The 24499-nt window shown below is 45.3% G+C and overlaps 1 protein-coding gene across 1 annotated transcript in view; it reads left to right on the plus strand.

The window, feature by feature from the left end:
• Window positions 1–24499, plus strand: part of LOC144122102 (Golgi-associated plant pathogenesis-related protein 1-like) — a 179966-nt gene that overhangs the window by 136749 nt on the left and 18718 nt on the right. Inside the window, exon 3 of the mRNA XM_077655627.1 lies at window positions 3309–3444. Within this exon, the coding sequence (XP_077511753.1) occupies window positions 3309–3444 (136 nt within the window). The remainder of the gene's footprint in view (window positions 1–3308; window positions 3445–24499) is intronic.

The following is a 24499-nucleotide window of genomic DNA, read 5'->3' on the forward strand; positions in this document are numbered from 1 at the left end:
GTCTCGCCGGAGAGAGAGGCGGTGCCGCTGGTCACTCCGCCCCCCTCCCCCCTCAGAGAGAGCGTTGTCTTCGCGTCGGAACAAGACTTTTCACGCTGTCAAGCCGGACACGTCTTCCGGGAAGGCCGAATGGGCGAGGCGCCGGTGAGCCGGAACAGTTGAATGGGTGAGCCACTCCTGCGCGGGTTGGCGATCGCTAACTGCCCAGTATCACACGGGTTGATCTGCCGGGAACAATGTCGTTTACAAACGGCGGCAGAGTCCTCCGTCTCGATTCCAATAACCCAAGCGGGGACAGGCCGTGGGAACAAAGATCCCTATCGTCGTGCAGGGACCCCGGCTGCAGGTGTCCCAGGCCGACTACGCAGCTAAACCAGACGGGCTGCCACCAGAATCCTAACAATATTGAATCGTTTTTTGAAGGGCGACAAAATTCCTGAACGCCTGAAAACTGCAGTTGTTTTACCCCTACACAAGTAAAGACATAAAGATAAGATTGAGAACTATCGGCCAATTTCTATCCTGCCTGTAATTCCCCAGGTCTTACAAAACTTTTTTTGGCACTATGTCTTCTTTTCTTAACAAATTTTCAGTCCTGAATGATCGCCAGTTTGGCTTTGTCTCTGGGCGCGGTACTGTTGCCCTTCTTGAGGAATTTTCCGATGAACTGTTTTCAACGTTTGATCAGAATCTTTTCCCGTGTGCTCTCTTCTTAGATGTAGCGAAAACATTTGACTCCCTGAACCATCAAATCTTGTTAGTCAAGCTGTATCTGTCAGGATTCCGTGGGCCTTTTTACCACATTCTCGAAGACTACCTAAGCAAACGTTATCAAGCGGTCGCCACCAGTGATAAGGGCGTTTTCACTTGAAAATTGCCGCTGAATGCGGGTGTACCTCAGGGGCCAATTTTATCTCTATTGTTGTTTAATATTTTTGTGAATGACTTCACATTGGCTATTCTTTAGTGTTCCAATATGCTGTAGACACAGTGTTGCTGGCAAAGCATATATCCAACAAATTGGCCACTGATTTGTTGTAAAATGACATTTACAATGCAATGTGCTGGTTTGCTAACAATAGAATTGCTGTCAACGCCCAAAAAACACAGCACGTCTTTTTTCGCTCTCCAATAAAGACAACTGTTATTAACATTCATTTTGCTTGCATATTTCAAGCTGTGTCTTGTAAATGTTCACCTATTGAATATGTGGAATGTGTTAAGTATCTAGGAATGTCTTTCGACAGTAGCTTAACCTGGCACTACCATTTATCGAATGTTTGTTGTAAATTGAGGTCAATGGCATGGTTGTTGCTTAATCTCAAAAGTTTTGTGCCTTTATCTGTAAAACAACGATTGTACATGTTTTGGCGTACAGTGTGTTAAGTTGCAGTATCACCATCTTATCCTTTTGCTCGGATCATTCGGTATACGCACGATCGACAGCATTTTAAAGAATATTCTTAAAAACTTTTCGCACAACAAACCCATTTTTGCAGCTGAAAATATCTTCCGTGAACTAGGGCTCCCAAACTTCAAATCCTTATTAATTGATACTGCTGTCCTTAAGCACTATTGGTAGAGTGAACTTAAACAGGAAACTATACCGACGAGAGAACATAGAAAAAATAAACGTGTCATTGTTCCTCGGTCAAACATGAGGTATGGTGAGGCAAGGCTTTGCGCTTTTTTTCCGGCTGCCCTCAAGAAACTGCCAGATGAAATTTTTACGGCAAGCTCTAGAGGCAAACTGAGAGACTTTTTGAAGAATGAATGGAAAATTAGTTTTAGCGTTAGTGCAATCGGTTTCGTCTTGTTAGACTTTGCGCCTGTATGCTCTTTTCAGTTTTATTTTGAATGAATCTAAAATTTTTAGTGTCCTCTTTTTCATGTCTATTGTTATTTTGCTTTCTTCAACTATATAGGCATGAGCCATGCTTTCCAGTTACTATGTATATTTTTAGGCACGGTACTACAAGCCATCAAAAGGCTTAGACCGGCCTGTCTGTCCGGCAATTGCTACTGATGGTGACAAAATAAATTATTATCATTATTATTATTATTATTAAGTAATAATGAGTGCTTTGCCGTACTAAAAATTATAGGCGCTCTCCAATGTTACACTCTTGGTTCATGTCCATTATTGTTTTTATTAACAATCCCCTCAGTTAGTTTACTGAATGTTTACCCTTGTTTTATTCTGACGTTATTACTCTACAAGCTACTGATAAACCAGTACGGTCGGTAACACGAATGATATTCATTGACGTCGATAACTTTTTACTGCGGTGACATCGAAACTACATGCAGGTTAACCCTACCAAAAGAAAGTCTTGGTATTTCGCTGCAGTCACAAGGCTCCTGCCTGCATTCCATCGTTCCCTTTTAATTCTCATTCCATCGATGTAGCCAGCAAATGCCGTTTCCTTACTATCACGCTAGATACAAACCGAAAAGATACTAAGCACACCCGTATGAAGAGCAAGGATATGCTGCCGCATCAAAGTTCTGCTAAGGGAGAGCCTTTTTTCACTGGGAGAAAACATTATTTCACATACTATGCATATAATCACAGTCACTTTATATTTACAGCACCACACGTGGGGAACACCTGCTCTTCTCATCTAAATCACCTTGAACATAACCACGTCCAGGCTATTCACATAATAACTTAGAGTTTGTACCTTACTCATACAATCTGAATCCTTCGTGGTGATAAGAAAAGCCAATAAACGATGCTTTGCTAGGAGTGGAAATATGGTGCAACATTTATTTAAATTATGAATAATTAAGGACGGTACACACAGCCTGCGCATCGAGCATTTTCAATGCAATGGAAAGGGTCCTTAGAAAGCACACATATCAAAACGTATAAGAGGTTATCCACATACAATGTTGGTATGAAAATGTGCTCGATTTGGTTTCCACAGGAACTAAGAAAACAGTACTTGCTGCAGCCGAAGCAGGAGTGGTTAACAAATGTAAAGGATTGTACTCGACAGTTGGGCTCTAAAGAAGATAAATGAATGTGGTGATTATTTGTTGCATTTGCGCTACTTTGTAACAAGCGTTCAGTAGAATGGAAAGATTCGTTTATACCACTGGTGTTTGGACGTGTTTATTTTGAAGAACCACGTTGCGCATTCAAAAGGGACAAACACAGGAAACACAGGAATTGCGCTCTTTCCGTCTTCTTGCCTTTTTCTGTGTTTGTCTCTTCTGAATGCGCAACGTGATTCTTCAAAAAAATGCACCAACTAGCCCAACAAGAAGTTCTTCTAAACTACCTGATGTGTTTATTCTCGCAGATGAACCGCTACGCTCAAGCGTGGGCTTACCGGTTAGCCAAGACTGGACAATTCAAGCACAGACGCCAACGAAAGTATGGAGAAAACATCTACATGTCATACAGCAGCGATCCTAGCGCCCGGTTGGCCGGTCAGGGTAAGTAGCTCCTTGCCTCATACGTCCTTCGTGGCCACATTGCCGTGTATGTTTTAGAGGGCAGCTCTTTTAAGGGTAGAATTCATAGGGCAAAAAAGACAGGCACACAGAAAGACGACACCACAGAGCGCTAACTTCCAACAAAGATTATTTCGTAAAAGAAGGGTGGTTTTTATATACTGACTTATCATACAATTACTATCAAACCACAGCTAGCAAAGCATATCAGACAGATATAAGAGCTCCTTTGGCAACAGAGCTACTGAAGGGCTACTCACACAATCATCTTTTAACAAGAAAATCTATTCCGCTTCAATTATCTCTCGTGTTAAGTGGTTTTTGTGGATTTTCAAGACCACACATTTTTCTAGGAGTGGTATACAATGACACACACGGCAATGCGCTGACAAACCTTTCCCACGCATATCACTAACGTCACGCCCATGTTCCCGAAGCCTATCATTCAGGCATCTGCCTGTTTGGCCTACATACTGTTTGCCGCAGGAAAGAGGTATCTGGTAAACGACATTTTCAATGCAGTCAACAAATTTATTTTTATGTTTCTTAATACAGCCAACCGCCTTTTTGGATTTTGTCAAATTTTTCGTGCACAAATAACCTAACTTTTTTAGGGGCTGAAAAAACCCTTCTGGCTCCCGGACGCTCCGCTATTTTTTTAAGATTATGGGAAAGCCAATGAATGTAAGGGATCACGGCAACTTTTTCTTTCTTAAGCGTAGCCTCTTAAATTTCTTGGGTTTTTTTCTGACATCATTTTTTTAGAGCCCCTTCCGCTACAGAGACCAAAACATGGGAAGGGTAACCAGCGTTCTCCAACCGCTTACACTGCTGAGAAAAACTTTCATGCATGAGGTGCGGACAGGACTTTATTAGAGAATTAACAAAAGAAAGGCGAACAATGGATCGTTTTAGGAGTTTAGAGTGTGCTGAATGAAAAGGCAATAATGGTTTTTCGCCTCGAGGTTTGAACATCCAGCATGCCCGATCATGATGGAGTATGATGTCGATGTCTAGGAATTTGATTGCCTCCTTTTCAGGTAGTTCAAACGTTAGTTATAGAGGACGGAAATGGTTACGATACGAAGTGCTGACATTAAGAACATCATCCTTGAAGGAACAGTCATTTCTGTTAAGTACAATAAGAAAATCATCAGCATATCTAAAAATCGTGATGACATTGGTATCTTTTACTATATCCGCAAAAGACCTGTTCAACTGGGCTAAAAGCAAGTCGCTAAGGATGGGTGCTATTCAAGAACCTATACAAATGCCTTGTTTTTCAACATAAGGTTTTTCGTCCCACTCTATGAATGTAGACTTATGATTGAATTTTTAAAGTTCTAGAAAACCATTTACCGAGATGCCAGATGCATTTTGAAAGGCAATAGGTCCGTACCGGTCAATACAATCTCCAACACAAGATAACGAAGCTTCATGTGGAATGGAATAACATAGATATTTTATGTCAACCGAAAAAACAGAAAGGCCATGTTCCGCATGTGACTTGATAAAATCTAAAACCTGCTCAGAATTTCGGACAAGGAATGGATCTTGAATGAATAACAAATTCAGGTTTTCTTGGCGATGTAAATTGCATCCTTCAAGACTTCCCGTAAATCGAGCTAAGTCTAACCTAGAACATTATTCATTGTGCCTCCTTCCCGCAGACAAAGAAGGAGGATTTGCTGTATTTCCTTCTGGACTCTTTCATAAGAAAGCATGTGAAGCTGTTTCCTCCGCCTTTAACTGCTATCCAATTGTAAAAATTTCAAGGATAAAAAAGCTGAAGCGAAGAAACTGTGTACTAGGTTGAACCTTGGGTCTGTTCTTAACGGAATTACCGATTGTAAAACAGAAATCAGTGCTATCAATGCGGACAGCTGGGCTAGTTGGTATATCATCATTAATTAAAAGACTAGCGCATAAAACTGGGACGCAGACAGAGAAGAAGGCAGGACGAGCGCTAAACATCATCTAAGGTATTACTGCGAGAAAAAAGTACATAAATTCATTTTGAGTGGTGCATGCGTACACTGGGCTTAGACAGTACACGCACAATCTAATCAAATCGGGGCAAAACTATTCCTTAGATACATTTTGAGTGGAGCATGTGCACACAGGGCAGAAACAGTACAAGCACATTCTAATCAAAATGGGGCAAACTATTCCTTAGGTACATTTTTTTCTTTTTTGGACAAGGCAAGTGATGTTGTGCTTACACAGTTATCTCCTTCCCTGTTAATGTGACAAGCTTCACAAATCTCACGCCCCAACCTTGTGCCTCCTCTACCAAGCACACACGTGGCATCAAACACCGGCACGCACCCGCACTGCTTACAATGCTTGGCCAAATGGCCGCCCCCCGCCCATGAATCTTCCAGCGTGCGGTGCTCTCGTAGTCGTTCGTTTAGGCAGCGTCCAGTCTGCCCCACATAGCATCTACCGCGCTCGTCCTGTCTTCTTCTCTGTCTGCGTCCCAGTTTTATGCGCAGTTTTTTAATTAATGTAAAAAAGACTTCCTTCAGGTATTCTTCAATGCAAAGACCCATAAAACTTATGTTCCGTTCAGAGTTATTGTATCAGAGAATGATACATGGCAAAAATCTGTTGCCCTTTTGTTACAAAAAAAACCTGAATTTGTTATCCATTTAAGATCCATTCCTTGTCCGAAATTCTGAGCAGGTTTTAGATTTTATCAAGTCACATGCGGAACATGGCCTTTCTGTTTTTTCGGTTGACATAAAATATCTATATTATTCCATTCCACATGAGGCTTTGTTATCTTGTGTTGGAGATTGTATCGACTGGTATGGACCTGTTGCCTTTCAATATGCATCTGGCATCTCGGATAATGGTTTTCTAGAACTTTTAAAATTTTATCTTAAGTCTACATTCATAGAGTGGGACGAAAAACCACATCTTCAAAAACAAGGCATTTGTATAGGTTCTTGCATAGCACCCATCCTTAGCGACTTGTTTTAGCCCAGTTGGACAGGTCTTTTGCGGATATAGGAAAAGATACCAATGTCGTCAAGTTTTTTTAGATATGTTGATGATTTTCCTATTGTACTTAACAGAAATGACGGTTCCTTCAAGGATGATGTTCTTAATGTCAGCACTTCGCTTCGTGACCATTTCCGCCCTCTAGAACTAACGTTTAAACTACCTCAAAAGGGGGCAATCAAATTCCTAGACATCGACATCATACTGCATCATGATCGGACATGCTGGATGTTCAAACCTCGAGGCGAAAAACCATTATTGCCTTTTCATTCAGCACACTCTAAACACGTAAAACGATCCATTGTTCGCCTTTCTTTTGTTAATTATCTAATGAAGTCCTTCCGCACCTCATGCATGAAAGTTTTTTCTCAGCAGTGCTAGTGGTTGGAGAACGCTGGTTACCCTTCTCATGTTTTGGTCTCTGTAGCGGAAGGTGTTCTAAAAAAATTCTGCCAGAAAAAAACGCAAGAAATTCAAGAGGCTACGCTTAAGAAAGAAAAAGTTGCTGTCATCCCTTACTTTCATCGGCTTTCCCATAATCTTAAAAAAATAGCACAGCGTTAGGGAGCCGGAGTGGTTTTTTCAGCTTCTAAAAAGTTACGTTATTTGTGCACGAAAAATTTGACGAAATCCAAAAAGGCGTTTGGCTGTATTAAGAAACATAAAAATAAATTTGTTGACTGCATTGAAAATGTCGTTTACCAGATACCTCTTTCCTGTGGCAAACAGTATGTAGGCCAAACAGGCAGATGCCTGAATGATAGGCTTCGGGAACATGGGCGTGACGTTAGTGATATGCGTGGGAAAGCTTTGTCAGGCCATTGCGCTGTGTGTCATTGTATACTACTCCTAAAAAAAATGTAAGGTCTTGAAAATGGACAAAAACCGCCTAACACGAGAGATAATTGAAGCGGAATGGATTTTCATGTTGGAAGATGATTGTGTGAGTAGCCCTTCAGTAACTCTGTTGCCAAAGGAGCTCTAATATCTGTCTGATATGCTTTGCTAGCTGTGGTTTGATAGTAATTGTATGATAAGTCAGTATATAAAAACCACCCTTCTTTTACGAAATAATCTTTGTTGGAAGTTAGCGCTCTGTGGTGTCGTCTTTCTCTGTCCCTGTCTTTTTTGCGCTTTGAATACTACCCTTGAAATGAACCAACAAGCCCAAGTATCTACCCTTCCTTTAAGGGCCTGCCCACTAGCCTGACACGACGTCGACGCAGACCCGACAACGACACCGATGATCGGCCGACTGGGTCGACAGACCGTGTCTGTGGCAGACCAAGCTCACACACTAGGCCGACAACGACACTAACGCGACCGACGACCACATGTCTTCGCAGTGTGACATGTTCTGACGCCCGAGACGCCGACAAAACCAGTCTGCCGACCGTGTCTTCGTGAGATCGGTCACCTAGCTAAAACATTCACCAGACACGAACACGATAGTATTGTTTGTTTAAGTTTATAACAAGCTCTGGGATAGATGAGTGTCCAAAAAGGTGTCATTTCGGAGGTTCGTTGAAGTGATAACCGCTTGCTGCGCCTGATTGGTGCAAGTCGCCTGGCGTTTGCTAAATCCGCTGCTGAAGGCGTCACTGATGTCGAGCATAACGTTATTTTATTATGGGGCGTTGTTAGTAAAATGGTGACTAGAGTACTTCCTTTTCTGACTAGAGTACTTATTGTGGCTCTGGCTAGTTCCGAAGCTTCCTCAGCTGCAGCATCGATGCGAAACCAGCTAGGCTTAGTGACGACCAGGGTAGCCGGGGAGCAGCGCAGTTCGTCGCCCGGCGCTCCTGCAGACGGCGGCGTTGCCGAAAGCGCGGCTCTTGTGCAGGAATGCTGTCATTGCTAGAATATAGCAGGCAGCCTTTCTGATAGCATAGCTGTTTTTATTTTTTGTGTATGTGCGAACGTGAAGTAAAACGAGTCTGCTCGGCGGCCGGCCGGCTGGCCTGAATCTCGTCCGTCGGCGTAATAAAAATCTGCTTAAGAATGTTTTTGACGGAAATCATAAACGCTGGGATAGAGAAATGTGACAAATATATCATTTTTTAGGATCGTTGATCGACAAAGAGTTTCTGGTACAAGTAAAAATTTTGATACGAGTACAATTTCTCGCGAGAATCGCCTCGCATCTGCCGCTGGCCCACCTCTGCAGTCCGCCTCGCCTGGCGCCCGCAGCGTTCCACTAGCTCCGCAATTGCAGGCGTCGCTGAAATTGCCATTATTTTAGTTTATCGCGACATGATGCTGTAAACAGCAAAGCGTTATTAACAGAGGACGTTCTATTACAGCGCAGGCTACTAGCGAAGCGGCGTCCGCTGCGCATTCGATGCGAAACAATGTATAGACCAGATTCTTTTACCCTCGCCAGCAAGCTGCCGGAGCGTTCTTACTCTCTACACCAGTCGCCATCTGTCGGCGCGCGCGGCACGCTGGACTGCGGGCGGATCGCGCCGGCGGCGCATAGAATGCGTGTTTACGTGTTCTTCGCTTCCGTCGCTGATGCGCTCAATCACCTAACGTGTGTGGGTGTGTGCTGTGCATCACTACTCAGATTTCCACAGGCCGTTGTACGGATATCTGACACACATTGTTACACACCTATCTGAAGGTAGTCGGCCAAGTAAGGTGCTGACTGGAAACAGGTTCTTACAAGCACATTTATGCGCTGGCGTGTCGTTTGTTGACGTCTTTCGCGTACGCTACCATCTACGATAATTTTATGCATCAGAATTAAATTTATTGATTTGACTCGATGGTGCAGTGTTGTCCAAGCGGTAACCGGATCGGCCAGCTGCAGGCCTAAGGTTATCCAGGCGAAGCGCGTGTTTCAATCACCAGCACATCGTCGACATCCGTGCGCTGAGCTTGCTATTGTTACTGTTAAGTACATTTCGTGCACGGGGATATAAGCACGACTGCTACCTATTTAAGTTGCTATTTCTGCATGTTTCTCAGAGGGATCGGCAGGGTAAAGGGCTGACCGTAGTGTCTCTAAGCTCTTTGTACCTGCCTGAATAGCAGCAGTATGTGCACGATTTTTTTACATTCTATGATGCTTGGCCAAGCAGCTACGCGACGCTGTCACACGCGCCGAGGGCTTCCGAATTAAATAAACGCGACTTCCGGCCGCAGAATATGTGACAGCTGGCCTCTGCCTATATTGATTCATACTTTAAGAAATTAAGCGAGTGAGAGAGCAAAATTTAATGTCCACCGATATAGGAGGCACCCTTACATTCAGAACTCAGGTACTAAGACTTGGGAGGGAGTAGGTGACTCCGCGCTTATAGGCCTGTGTGGCGAACCGCTTGGTTCTTCGACGCCTCAGTCGCCAGGCGGATGCCTTTGAGTTGGTCTTCGAGTTTCGAGCTTCGAAGGACAGACTCCCAAACTTCCTCAATACGAATGTTTGCGGCAGCCCCAGGTGACTAGGGGCATTGCCAGATTTTGTGGTTTAGTGTCCCTCTCTGGGCGCATTGTTGACATCTGTCGTGTTCTGTGCCGCCAATGCTAATGAGGTATAGCCGATGTGGGTTCGGATAGTTGCCTGCCTGGAGTCGTCTCAGGCTCCTGGCTTGTTCTTGCCGAGTTGTTTGCGCGGCGTTGCGTGGGATTGTCTACTGAGTTTGTAGTAGTCGCAAATATCTCTGAAGGTGTTCAGCCGCTCCTCGGGTGCCGGGTCGTCAAGCCGCTCTGCGTTCACCCTGTAGTAGGCGTTTCGAGCTTAGCGCGTGTGCGTCTTCATTCCCCGGTGCCGATTCGTGGTCAGGGGTCCAAATCATTTTTACCTTGCGGGAAATCTCCCTGGATTCGAGAATTTTCTTCGTTTCTGCCGCCATCCTTGCCTTGGCGAGGTTCCAGATTGTTGTCTTTCTGTCACTAATTATGGTGCTGGCTTGCGTCCAGACATACCCGAGTGCAGTAGAAACTTCCTCTGCGATGGCAGCGTTTCTCGTTTTAACTGATGCTGTAATCAAGGGGATGCCTGCCCCGTCTACCACAGCGGAGACCGCGGCCTCAGGTTGTGCGGTGGCTGCATTCGTGTATGCCACTGTTTCCGGAGGTTTCGAGTCCATATCTCTCTATAGCCTTGTTTCCTTGCGGTGGATTGGGCTCGTATTTTTTGACGTCGGTGGGATGTAGAGGCTGTCTCTGTACCCGTTGCCGAGACTAACCTTTGGGATGGAGCCCCTGTCGTGTTGAAGCCCCACCCATGTCAGTATTGCTCGCCCGGTGTCAGACTGACAGAGCCACTCTATCTGTGTGGTTCGTGTGGCTTCTGCAAACTCGTCTACTGCGTTGTGCCCTCCCATAACAAGTAATCTTGTTGTCGAGGTTGGCTGACGGAGATTAAGTGCGTTCTTGATACTCCTCCTTCTGACGGATGCTTCGATCTTTTCTTTTCCCCTCGCGTTTCTTCAGGTAGGGGATCGCATAGCAGATTCGGCTGGTGATGAAAGCCTGCATTATTCTGATTAAGTACCCTTCCTTCAGACCTCTGCTTTTGAGTGAGATTCTTCTGATGAGCCCCATGACTTGCGCGACGGATCCTTGCAGTATGTTTAACATGCTCGTGTTCCTCCCGTCGGCCTGGATGATGAGTCCGAGGACGCCGATCTGGCTGAATGCTAGAATCTTCAGTCCTTCCACCGTAATTTCGATATCGTGTTTCGCTCTTCTCTTGGTGTAAATCAATAGCTCGAATTTTTTAGGAGAGCAATTGAGGCCCATTTTCTTCCATGTCTTCTAAACAGGTTTATCCACATTTATTTCGATTTGTTTTCCTCTTTACGTCGAGGACTTCATAATTTGTTTTTGAATAACGTGGTTTAAGTTTTCTTGTGTATACATATTGCTGCTCCGTGTATTCTTTGGTGTTTCCTTGATGCGCTTGTTTTAAAAATTGTAAGAATTCTTATGCTGCCTCTCTGCCGATATTAAGATCGTAGACTCGTCGAGCTGCCCAAAGGAAGCTTTTTTCTACGATTCCTCCATCTGTATTGTAAGATGGGAAATAAACTGATTTTATTTGATCTGAATCGACCACAGCGTCCGCCGCTAGTTGGAGATTATCTTCAATTTGTTCGTCTGATCTCTGGTTGGTCCAGTCGTTGACGTCGTCAGCGCATAGGCGGAAATTGATGTCTGGGATGGCTTTGAGTCTTTGCAGGAGTTTCATCATCGCAATGTTGAAGAGCAGGGGGGACAGGACGGATACTTGAGGTGTTCCCTTCCCTGCTATCTTTAGGCTCAATGATTTTGCGTCCAAGAATGTCAGCTTAACATTTCTCTCCGAGAGGAAGCTACTGACGTATGCGACTGTTTTAGCTCGAACGCCCATGTCTCCGAGGTTTTCAAGAATGGCCGCGTGGTGCACGTTGTCGAAGGCCTTCTTGAAGTCAAGCTCCAGAATAGCTTTCGTATCACCTGAGTGCCACTTGTAGACGATGTCGTGCTTTAGTCGCAGCACTACGTCCTGCGTTCTGAGGTGCTTCCTGAAGCCGACTATTTCGTGGGGCCAGAGCCTTTTCGACTTCATCTAGTTAGAAAGCCTCGTTTATATCACCTTCTTCTTGAGTTTTCCAACGCAGGAGGTGAGAGACATGGGTCTCAGTTTTCCGAGTTTGTGAGGTTAGCGCTGGTCCTGTTTCCTTTCTTTGCTGTCCTTGTACTTTGCGCTATTTTCCCAGATGTATCACCAACTCGCCCGTCTTGCCATCGTGATCAATATGACGTTCGCTGTTCTACATTGCAACGGGAGTTTTCCTCGTTCCCAGACTAGTTGCATGTAGTTCGTGAGTTTGGTGATACAGGTGTTGTCGAGATTTCTGAGAATCCTGTTGGATATACCATCTGGTCCTGGAGCAGCTTTGCATTTCAGGCTGAGAATTTCCGCTCTCACTTCCGCTTCTGTTATTAGTCTGTCCAGTTCCGGATTGGTAGCCCCAGTGTAGGGTGGGAGGTCCTGGTCCACACTATCGACAATGTGGGTTTTTCTGAGTTCCTCGAAAAAGTCTTCTTCCGAGCCCTCGAATGTGTTTTTGATCTTTCGCTGGTTTATTTTCGCCTGAGTTTTATTCTGCTTAGGGCAGAGTAAGTCCAGAAGTATGTTCCGCGTTTTGGGGAGGCTCATTTGTTTCTCCATGTCATCACATATCTGGAGCCAATTCAGTTCGCATACTTAGAAAGCATGCTTTTCCATTTCATTGTGGTGTCTGTGTATTCGCCTCCTAAGGTTCCTGTTCCATCTGTCCTTTCAGACTCTTTTCCATGCTCTTCTTGGCTTCACACATATGAAGGAGGCGGGAGTTCATCGGGACGAGGGCATCTTCGTCCTCGACAATTTATGTGTTATTCCTGACTCTGGTTCGTATTTCTCTGGTACATTTCTCAATGTCTTGGATCGCGTTTTCTGGTTGTGACTGAATGCCCGCGTTTCTGAGCTTGTCCTAATCCGTGATTCGTTGCGACCGTTTCCTGTTCGATCCGAGCGTTTTGGTGAGGTAGAAAGTGTGACTGAGTACGTAATGATCGCTACCCAGGTTACATCCGGTATTCCCCCATGTAAACTCTTTCAGGTTTCTTGTGAACGTGAGTTCCGGCAAAGTGTCCTTAGTGACACTTTGGCGTCCCTGGTTGGGGAAGAGGGTCTGTGTGGAGAGTAAGATTGAGGGCGTTTGCATCCTCCCACAGCCTTCTGCTCTTCGCGTCTAGTTTGTCGTATCCCCAGCCTGGATGCTTGGCGTTAAAGTCTCCCATAATAAGTAGCGGGAACTCGCCGGCTGCTTGAATTGCGCTCTTAAATAGCGCTTGAAACGGTCCTTGTAGTTCTTTGTTGCGCTGCATGAGTTAAGCATAAAGATGCTAGGTGTGTTTGTCCCCAGTGACGACTACCACCTAGACCGATTCTATGTCTTCGAAGGAGGTATCGTGCCATATGGCCGTGACGTCCTTTCGGATTAGTTTTACTACCCTGGTGTCGTCCCCTCTGATGCTTCCATAGGCACTGAAGAGCCTCTGTTTTGGCCATTTTAAATTGGTTTCTTGAAGAGTGATGACTAAAGGAACCTCGGCAAGTAAAGAGACGTAGTGTTCTAGCAGCGCTCTTTTTTTTCGGGTAACTCCGGCAGTTCATATTGTAGAATAGGTGGGGTGGGGGGGGGGGGGGGTGCGAGGGATTAGCTTTAAATGGTTTGGGGAGAATGTTGACGTGACTGGCTATTATGGGCCTTGCAGACGTACTGCCGTTCCGCGCCCGAGCGTCTGGGCTCCCTTGATTTCGCTGGCCATGCACTCCATTTGCGCATACATTGCTTCCATGGCCTGTTTCATTTCAGCTACGATGCTTTCTAGCTTGTTGATTCTTTTCATGGCTGCTTCAAATTTTACCTTCGTAACGAAGATGTCTTCCAATTTTTTGGTGCATTTGCGCGTGCTAGGCGGGAACTTTGCCCCTTTACGGCTCCCAGCCCCTTCTGTTAGCGTCTTTATTATTTTAGATTCGGCGGTTTGTGACTGCGCTGTCTCTTTGTGTTGTGTGGCAGCGATGACTGTGGTGTGCGTACTTCCTGTTTAACTGTTTGCATTTCCAGTTTGTGTGTCGTAATGACATCTTTAAGCTCCTTAACTTTATCTATGATCTATGAGCTCTTGGTTTTCCTTCTCTATCTTTAGTATTTGCTAGTTAGGCTGGAAGTCTCTCCTATAAAAGCTCACGTTTTTTTTTCCCGTTCGATTCCTTCTTGAGGCCCCAGAGGTCTGCTGTCGTCCTCTTGTTCTTGTCTGCCTGGGTGGAACTGAATTGCCCCCTGACTTCTCCTCCCTGGACGCAGACCATAATCTGGATCTGGAAGTCGAAAGAGAGGAGGAGGGGGACCGAAATGGGAAGTGGGGTGGGATTTGCTCCAGCTTCTGGCCTTCTTCTCCTGTGAAGAGGTCTTACCAATTGGCACCAATTTAAAATATTCTTCTTTTTCGAGCATTTCCTCCGCAAGCTTCCTTTCTTAGAAAATCATCTTCACCAGGTATTGCGTTCAAAACAAGCCCTTGCACTTCTTGTCGCCCAGGGGTGTTCTTTGCCGCACAGGGCGCATCGAGTCTCTTTGCTGCTGTGATCCTTCTTGGGGTCTTTTTCCCCGCAGTTCCTGCATCTGTCGATCATTTTGGTGTTCGTGCACCCGTCCATCTGCTGTCCCAGGTCCCCGCGTTGATAGCATACTTCGTAGCGCTTCTAGCACAGGACACATCTCTCGTAGACGCCGAAGAGCTGTATAGTCCGTGGGACCCGCTCCTCTTGGAATACGAGGAGGATCGTGCTCGACTGGGGGCTAAGTCTTCTGACCCCGATGACTTTCAGGTTAATTCTCAGACTTGCGTTAAACTCGAGTTCTTCAACCAGGTCGGCGTCCGAGACGCTGAGATGGACGTTGTGATTCACGCCTTTCCTTCCTGCGCTCCGGAATTGTGATATGTTCCTTAATTTTCTTCTTGTTCTGTTCTTCCGTGGTGATGTAAGTTATTTGATGGTGTTTTCCGGCCCTTTCTTTGTCTTCTTTAGCGATTAAAAGGGTGTGCTGGGCTTCGTTCGGCGAGAGGATGTCCCTCCGAGCGTGTCCGTAGGAGATCCCAGTCTCCATGCACACGTAGTACAGCAGCCTGGCGGCTCCGAACCTTATAAGCGGAGCTTTTCCTCCTTTGTTGACCTTATTTGACCTTCTAGTTCGTACTATTCTTCCGCGGAGGTTCCCTGGGCTTCCGCTTCTATTTCTGATGCTTCGGTCCGGCCGTTAAGTGGCCCACAGGCGTTATTTTGGGCCCGAAAGCCATTTAACGCTATCTCGAACGCTAGGCTTAGCGGTCCGACGGGGTCGGAGCCTCCAAATCCAATAAACTTGGAAGAAGTGTAGCCCCCTCCGAATTACTCTTGTCCTCTTGGCTGCACATTCCGGTTGACGATTCCGACGTTAGTCTGGATCGTGGGCAAAAATTAACGCGGATGAGTGAGATTTTCGACGTAGCTCATGTGGAGCCCGTCCAATCGGCTCTACCGCTCGCAGCGCCCCCATAAGTTAGGTGAAAATGTGTTTCTACATTCCAGATAGCATCAACCACGACAAAGATTGCTTTCTATTAGGCTTGCGACTCAGTTGAGCTCACAACGATAATTTGTTGACGTAACTGCTCCACCACGTAGCTGGCGACAAAAAAGCCCTGTTTGTGGTGGGTGCTTTATGGCCGGCAGGAAGGATTAAGAGCGCATGGAATTTGAAATTGCATGCTAGCTGTGCCCGTAACGCTTCATACTGACCAAAAAGTTTTCTCTGTGATGGAGCTTCAAGACAGTAACGATATAAGCGCGAGCGCGCGCTAAGCAACGGCACATTTAACGTGAATGCCGAACTAAATTTCATGATTAACACATCAATTTTATCCTTTTGATAACGCAAAGACTTCCTGCAATACAACCACGCTGTTGAAGTATGCTGGAAAACGTCTTTTTAGCGCCCGCAGGGCAGTAATTCAAGGCTATATGCAGGCGCAGCCGCGGAGCTTCCGCAGCACAGAGCCTCCAGTGAAACGCCCGCACCGCAGCACGCCAGTCGGCGGAAAATGGCCGCGCCCGAGAGCGGCTCTGGATTCTGGTCTATAGGCCTAGCGATGACCAGGGCAGTTAGGCAGCAGCGCAGTTCGTCACCTGGCGTGACCGCGGCGGCACCGTTGCGGAAAGCTCGCTGATCAGGAGCTTATAAGGCCATGAAATACTCCGGGTAGCCGAATACAAATATTTAGGGGTATGGGTAAAGGACGGGCAGATGTACACGGAAAAGTACGAACAGCCTCTCATAGCAATAGGGCGAAGAGATGCCGGATTAATGAAACATAAGGCATGGGGGGGGGGGGGGTACAACAGGTATGAACTACTGAGAGGTATTGGGAAAGGAATAATCGTGTCGCGGCTTAATTTCGGGAATGCGGTTCTGTGCTTAAGGGAGAAGTTCAGTCGTGATTAGGACATCGGACAGCTGTTGGAAGATTAGCACCAGGTGCTCATGGGAAAACCACGAGCGAGGCAGTACAGGGGGATATGGGCTTGGCATCGTTCTAAGCAGGGGAAGCTCAGTAAAATACTCTACGAAGAACGCCTGAGGAAATTGGACGATAACAGGTTGGCAGCTAAGGTATTGAAATACCTATATAGAGAGAGCATTGACACACACTGGCGAAAAATAACTAGGAAGCTAACCAGTAAGTATGCCAGACACGAAGATGGAGAAGGAAAGAGCATTAAACGACACGTTAAAAACGCGGGAGGTAAAAATAGGATAAATTCAATGGCAAAGAAGCACAGTAAAGAGCCATATCGATACTGGAAAAGGCAGTTGAGGAAGAAAGCGTTTGATGCAGTGCCCTGTTCTTTGAAGCTAGGTCACGATGTCTTAGAACGCGCAGCTGCAAAAAGAAATTTAACGAAGAAGATGACACTTGGGCTGCATGTGGCAAATCTTTAGAAACAATAGAACACCTCATAGCAGTATGTGATGGCATCCATCCCGATGTCGATGCAGGCATAGTCACTCTTCCTGAGGCCCTAGGCTTTAGAGATGCACATTGTCATGTAAATAAATCTGCGGTGGAAATTAGCAAAAAGTGATTGGAAGATTTGTGGCTCAAAAGCAGAGAGGTGACATAAGGTTAAATGTGTACGAAGACGTATTTAAAGAAAATGGCGAATTTTAAGAACTTAAACACAATGAAACAAAAATCAAGGGAAGAAAAGGTAAGCATGGTTGCAACTACCATCACACCGTTTCAAAGGGGATGGTCCTACATTCCATCCATCAACCGCTACAAGCATGCTTTTTCTCTGCTCCTGTATAGCAGGCGTACTTTGTGATATTATGGCTATTTTGTCTTTTCTGGTGCGAACTTCAACACCAAGCCAAGCAGTCAGTCTCTGCTGCGCGGTGGCGAAGCGTACGCTTTCAGCTCGAGTGCTTGAGTCGAGCGGCACAGCGATGCTTGCTGCTCGTGTGTCCCTGCTTGCAGTGGGGCTGCAGATCGCAAGCGGGGACTGGTGCAGCCCGCTGGCCGAGTTTTCGCACGTGTCGCCTGCTTTACTTCGGTCGCGAGTGTCACCCTTCAGACTGCTTCTTATCTACACTTCTAAAGCCGACGATTATCTCTGTTCTCTATGGCGTCGTTGGTATAGCAGTTCGTTCTCAATCCGGATGTCCCTACTTCGAATCCGCGTGGTTGATAATTTGTTATTATTTTAGCATTGAATAATCTATCCAGTCTTGTTTACCCGCGAGCGACTGGATTTATATTTCGAGCAATGCCTTCCTGACCGAGCAATCAGTGCCGCTCACTATTGGGCTGCACTCAATCTAGCTTCATATTCACAAATAATAAAGGGTTTGTTTTACCATAGTGGGATTTATTTAAAAGAGTTAAAATGAAGCGTCCCGGGCCATGAATTTTCTATAGCAGGAAATGACAAAATAAGAGTGAGAACGAGAGAGAGCCATGTCGGCGGGAGCAAAGTCGCCTAATAAGACTCCGTTTGTGAGCAGCCTAGGCGCATAAGAAGAGCCCTAGATTGCGCGATTGAGTCGAGTATTTTCATTGACGGTAAGCACAGAGTTTCAGGTAAACACTTCGTATTAGTAGGTGTAAAACGCAGAACAGATGACGAACTGGACGTCGTCGACCTGTGTATGCAAACGTCCTCGGTGCAAGAGGAACCCCACGCGATCGTTTCCCCTCTCGTAAGAGCTTTTAGCAGTGTCAAGTTCGCCAGTAATGAGTGTTCCTACATGACGGGAGTCAGAAAAATTCAAGCACGTCACGGGCTTACTGTTGCAGTGCTTACGTAAGCAGGGCTTTGCGAAATTATTCCATAACGCTGAAAGAAAATTGTTCGCAATGGCTTCGCTTTCCGCCGTCGTGTGCTTGGACTTGATTTCACCAAGCTGAACGCCTCTAGCATTTGCCTGTGGACATCACTTCATACGAGCAAGAAACGTATTCGTGTATCCATTATGGAGGAGGCTTATATAGAGCGCTAGAGTAGTATGCAGCGCAACAAATCATGTCACGCGAGAGCTCTATTAAGTGTTATGTGCTCGTTCATTGCACGAGAGGGTCGCAGCTATTTTAATTATGCTTAATGAGAGGTACAAGCTGAAGTTTGTGCAAGCCTACGCGCGTACATACTGTCATGATGACCAGATTGTTGAAATATTCTAAGAACACGTGGAAAAGAACAAAATAAAATCACATCACACAATACTAATGGGCAACTTCAATGCGAAGGCAGACAAGAAGCAGGCCGGACACCATGCGGCAGGAGACTATGGCATAGGCTCCAGGAATAGCAGGAGAGGAAACGAAAGAACAGCAAGTGGACGTGCAAAAGCCCCAATGGTGAGACAAAAGATGAAATAGATGTCATAATATGTGCTCACTCTGGTATCGTGCACGATGTGCAGGTCTTTCGAAGGGTGCGTTGTAGCGACCACAGAATGGTTAGGTCTGGAATTAGCGACGCCTGAAGAGGGAACAAAAGGAATTAGTGAACCAGGAGCCCATTAACGAGTTAGCGGTAAGAGGGAAAGAAGAGGAACTCAGGATGTCGCTGCACAACACATATTCGGCTCTAACTGAGGAAGACGATCTTAATGTTCAAACAAGGCTATCATTATTTTATTTTTCTCCTATCATTACGGAGTGCAGAATAGATGTAGGCGGTATGGTTGTTCAAGAGGACACCGCGAAGATATCTCAGAAGACAAAAAATCTGAATAAAAAACGACAAAGCACGAAAGCGTCTAACACTAAGGACAGAACAGAACTGGTTGAGCAATTCAAATTTATTAAATAGGCGAAATGTAGTCCACATAAGAAAGATCAATATGGAGAAAACCGAGCATGCTCTTGTCCGGTAGTGGTGACGGCAGGCTGGCGAGCAGGAAGACAGGGAAAGGGACTTTCAAACGAAATTTTTTTTTTGGGCTGACATGCGCCCGCAATGGACTGAATCACTCGGCGTCGGCGTAGCAACAATGTTCGGCGGTTGTCGAACAGAATGCCTTCTGCTCTCAGCAGCACTGAATTTAAAGCACGTAGCGAACTTTCGATATACGCGTGCAAAGTTACCACAAAATTCTGGAACAATGAAGAATCGGCTCCGCCTTGATGCGATCAATCGAGCTAAATCTGGTCGCGCCGTGCACCACAAGCAAAGCGATAAAGCGGCTTGCCGGCAGATTTGAAGAATGAACAAACAGTACACAGATTTTCGGCATTACTCCCCTCTCAAAGGACCTCCGACAAACAAATAAGGTGAATACAAACAAATAAAGCAGACTGTGCACAATAAACGCCGACAATGGAAATGCAGCGTTCATTAATGCGCATAATAGGGCTTTAGACGAAGGACATAGACAACTTCTGGTCGTACGCGGGAATGCTGGGAAGCTGACTTGCCTTTCGTCATAACCGCAATACTTTATAGTGTCATGCCGTGTTTCATCTACGCCGATCATTCTGGTCATGTTCCCCACTGTTTTGCGCTATTTTTGCTTCCTTCGTGTAACGCCCATCACTCAAATGGAATCACGTCTCAGCACCATAGCCCATAGCCTTTCACATGAGGCGTTGTTTAATCAGCAATGGTATACATAGGTTTTCTCATATATCTGATTTTTTTGTTGTTGTTCACCTCTACTGGTGCATTTGAGCACAGGACCAATTCTTTCGCAGTTATGTGATTGCAGTGATCCTTCGCGATGCTTTAATCATTTTTGACTGCGCATACTAAGACTTTTCCTTTCACTGCCGACTCATACTGAGCTGTTTGCCGCTGCGATCTGGCAACCGGAATGTTTCCCTCACCACGTATTCCTCACCACAGGTGCAGCCAAATATTACGGAGCATGCTTCGGCGTTTGAAATTTGTCTCACGTGTTCGGTAGAGGAGATAAGAGTGTGTCTTCTGTTCATACGCGAACTCGCCAGTCTAAGAAGCTAAGCTGTCTAAGCAGTATGTCCTATTTTGCGTTAGGTAAGGTGTGGGGGAGATCCATTCACTGAAGCGTGCTCCGTAATATTATGGCCGGGAGTGTACGTATACTAATAAAAGCTTTCTTTCGCGGTTACCATATCAGTCGGACGAAGGCCAGACCCTGGTCGTAACGTTAGAATAAAGACCGTTGTTTTCCCGCCATGTGTCAACTCTACTCCATTTATGTTCTTCCGGATCCATCCGTTCTTCACCTCTTGCTTTATACATATATATATATATATATATATATATATATATATATATATATATATATATATATATATATATATAGTGGAAGCAGTCAGGGTTGCTCAACGGGCCAGTGAAAACTTGCACAGTGAAAAGGTCACAACTGGTTCGATTATCTAGGTTTATTCACCAACGGTTTCAGACGGTGGACCGTCCTTCATCCGGGTAAAGTCGAATGAATACACAGATGTGCGCATTTACGGTCCTAAATGCAGAGGGAGAGGAGGCACTTTCTCTCTCTCTCTCTATGTCGGCGTCCACTAAGGGGAAAGGAGAATGGATGCGAAACAAGTTAAAAAAAGCTAGTTAAAATACAGAGGTGACAGACATGCAGCAGAGCTTAGAGGGATGGATTTTCGCCGAGAAGACTAAAGCAAGAAAGGTTTCCTTCTGCAGAAGCGAGAAGTTCGAGCACAAGGGGAAAATAACGAAAACACAGAAAACAAGAAAAGAACAAAAAGGAAAACACCAGAATACCCTGAAACAAAACACAACTGCGCACATAGCATGACCCGCTCCCCAGCGGTGCAGATGTTAAGAACTCTTGTAATGTAATTTACTGTCAGCTGTCAAGGCCGCATCATTACGCCTTGTTCAAGAGGCACCAGTGACCGTTGCGAGGGCGGCGTGTCGCCTCAGCGGCGGAAAAGCGGTCGTCCAGACGCCGTGTCGAAACCCGATCCCACAACTAGCCTCCGCAGAAAGCAACCACCAGCCGTTCGTCAGAGGGCGCCTGCGCCGCGCGTCCCACCGCTGACAATTCCGAGAAGGGAGCTTGGAGGACAAGGAGGAAAAAGGGAAACCGGCATGGAGTAAAGAAGAGGGGGGGGGGGCGCATGGTGAGCAGGATAAAAGGAAAACAAATGGAAAATAACAGACGGGAGCTTCTTTCTCAATTGGAAAGGTTTTTGAGGAAGGCAAAATTGCCCAAGTTCTCATTAATTCCGTGGGTTAATGTCCAAAATTTATGTATGAAATACGATTCCCTTTGTTCTCTTTGGCGGCCGGTTTGAAAACCCGACTTTAGGAGGATGACCCGGATGCTTTCAAATGACCGGGTAGAAATATAAATATATCGTGTAGTATATATCGTTTTTCTACGAATATGAGCGCATTAAGAAAGATTGAAGGGCGAAGTTCTTCGCTCGTGCCCGGGGCCATCAGAAAGTAACGGCGTTGACAATTTACTAACAGGCCAAAACCACGAGAATCGCGCGCAAGGTCCCGTCAGTGGGAGTAACGCACGCATGCCTGCCAGCGTATGGCAAGAAGCAACAATGCTCCAATCTCAAAAACTGCGTTCTGCATACTTTTTTGCTATGCGGACGCAATTATGTTGGCTGTTTTTATATGTCGAGCACACACACCGCTGTTGGCGCAGCTTACGTGATGTCCTATTTCTAACCTCCCCTCTCCGCCCCATGCGGCTCCTGTTTTTGTTTGGCTGGAGCAATGAGTGAAGGTGATGCCTTGATTTACCTTCGGCAAAGAAAATCTTTTATTGCCTTATGCCGGCAGACTTGTCCGGTTCATATCAAATTGGATTATAATATGCACAGTACGTCTGCGGGGCGTGCGCCTGGAAGGTACATCATACTGCAGGCTCACGCTCGTAGTCGTGCCTCTAATCCACGGTCAGCTAGATATCAGAGTGATAAAATTGTTACTCCCACTTCGACTTTCTAGGCTGTAACATTCGATATATTCCACGTTTCTATGCCACCAACTCTGAGCTTACGGGGGCGACAGCTGAACCGATGGCAGCACGGTGCGACGGGAGCACGCCGCCACTAGACATGTGACGTCACGCACGCCTCCCACCTGGCGCGCGCCACAAAACCTTCAAAATATTGCCATTCGCGCATAAACACATGAAATAAAGACTAGATACAATAAAGACTAGAAACAATAAAGAAATTTAAAACATCTCGCAAATTTAAGCGTGAATGCTGGATTTTCATATTACTGCCTGCATGATTTTTCTAGTGCGCGGTCTTGTGATCTTCTTTCATTTTTCTTTTCACTTCTTACTCCCACCCTGAACAGAGCATTCTTTTCACTGATTGCCTTTAAATTTACTAACCAACTTTTTTACTTTCCTTTAGATTTTTGCGCAGCACTGTTACATTATGTTTTTCATATGTACATTTTGACCCACTACAATATTCTTGACAATGTTGCTTGTTCTTGCATAACTGTTGCTGTGGAGAGCGACTGCTGACGCGCCACTGTTGCTGCACCGTCGGTGCCCTCCGAGGCCAGGGCCTAGTCAGGAGGATGTCTTCCCTCCTTTTGCCCTGCCTCAAGGGCAAGAACTATGTATTACCTCAATCAACCTCAAGATGATAAAAAAGGAAGGAGTTGTTAATATGCTCTTTATGTTGAGCGTTCAATCTTCGCCCCGCCCAGACGGAATCCCGAATGCTTTCCTGCATCGTTACGCTGAGGCACTAGCAAAATTTTTCGTAGTGATTTTTCAGACGTAGCGCCGATCCACTACACTGCCGCTGGACTGGAGGTCTACGGGAGTTCTACCAATTTTTAAGAAAGGGGACCCTCTTTCTGTCCATAACTGCCACCCTATTTCTTTTGTTATGCTCTTCTTGCAAAATGCCAGAACATATGGTTGCCACATACATCTCAAGCTTCTTGGAAAAAAGCAACCCATTACCATCATTCCAGCATTGTTTTAGGAAAAGTTTCTCCACCTTCACTCAGCTTTCAACGGTTGTCTATTTTGTTTCTTCTGTTCCTGATAAAGCAGTAAGTTTGATTTAATATTTTTAGACTTCAGTAAAGCTTTTGACCGGGTCCATCACGACGAACTCGTGCTGAAATTAAATCACTTCGGCTTCCTCAATTTCTAATCGCCTGGGTGTCTGCTTACTTGATCTATCCCACATAGTATGTTACCATTGACGATCAGAGTTGTCAAACTCTCCCAATCACGTCAGAAGTACCGCAGGGAAGCGTGTTGGGGCCACTTTTGTTTTTAATATTTTTAGTGACATCGTAGGGGTTATTAATCAATCCGTAAAAATCCGCTTGTTCGCAGACGATTTATTTATTATTTATTTACAATACCCTCAATCGTTGAAGCACAGAGCGGAGGGGGGTTGAAATCGTGTTAAATGAAAATAATTTTTATACGTGGAGACATCGCTGCAGCAGTGAACATTTGCGAGGCAGCTTGGTCGAAGAGTAGCAAGTTTAATGTAGAAGACTAGAAAAAAAGAGTATTAATAACCAGACTGCAATAACATAAAAGTAAACAGTAACAAACCATTAAAAGCACGACATAATATTCGCAACAAACAGAGCAGGATGAAAAATGTAAATAACAAAACGTGGAGCTCAAATTGTTTCTTTCACGAGTAGGAATACATAAGGGAACATTGCCATGAAAAAAAAGAGGAAAAAATAAAAAAAAACATAAAGCATATCATTTAATGACATAACAGGATTGCAAACAAGTTCAAAACGTCGTGACTTCGTTTGAGCAATATAAATAAAAAGTCGTTACAATGCTTAGGCCACGCCATCAACCAATAGAAAAGCGGATAAAGCTTTTCTGAAATGGACATAATCGCCGACGCATGCGATATCAGCCAGGAGGGGGTTTCAGTCGCCGCATGTACGTGGTAAAGAAGAGTAAAAGAATGTGTGTGTGTGTTACAACGAATATATCCAACCTTGTGTTTG

This window comes from Amblyomma americanum, chromosome 2 (genome assembly GCF_052857255.1).
Source record: "Amblyomma americanum isolate KBUSLIRL-KWMA chromosome 2, ASM5285725v1, whole genome shotgun sequence".
Classification (NCBI taxonomy): domain Eukaryota; kingdom Metazoa; phylum Arthropoda; class Arachnida; order Ixodida; family Ixodidae; genus Amblyomma; species Amblyomma americanum.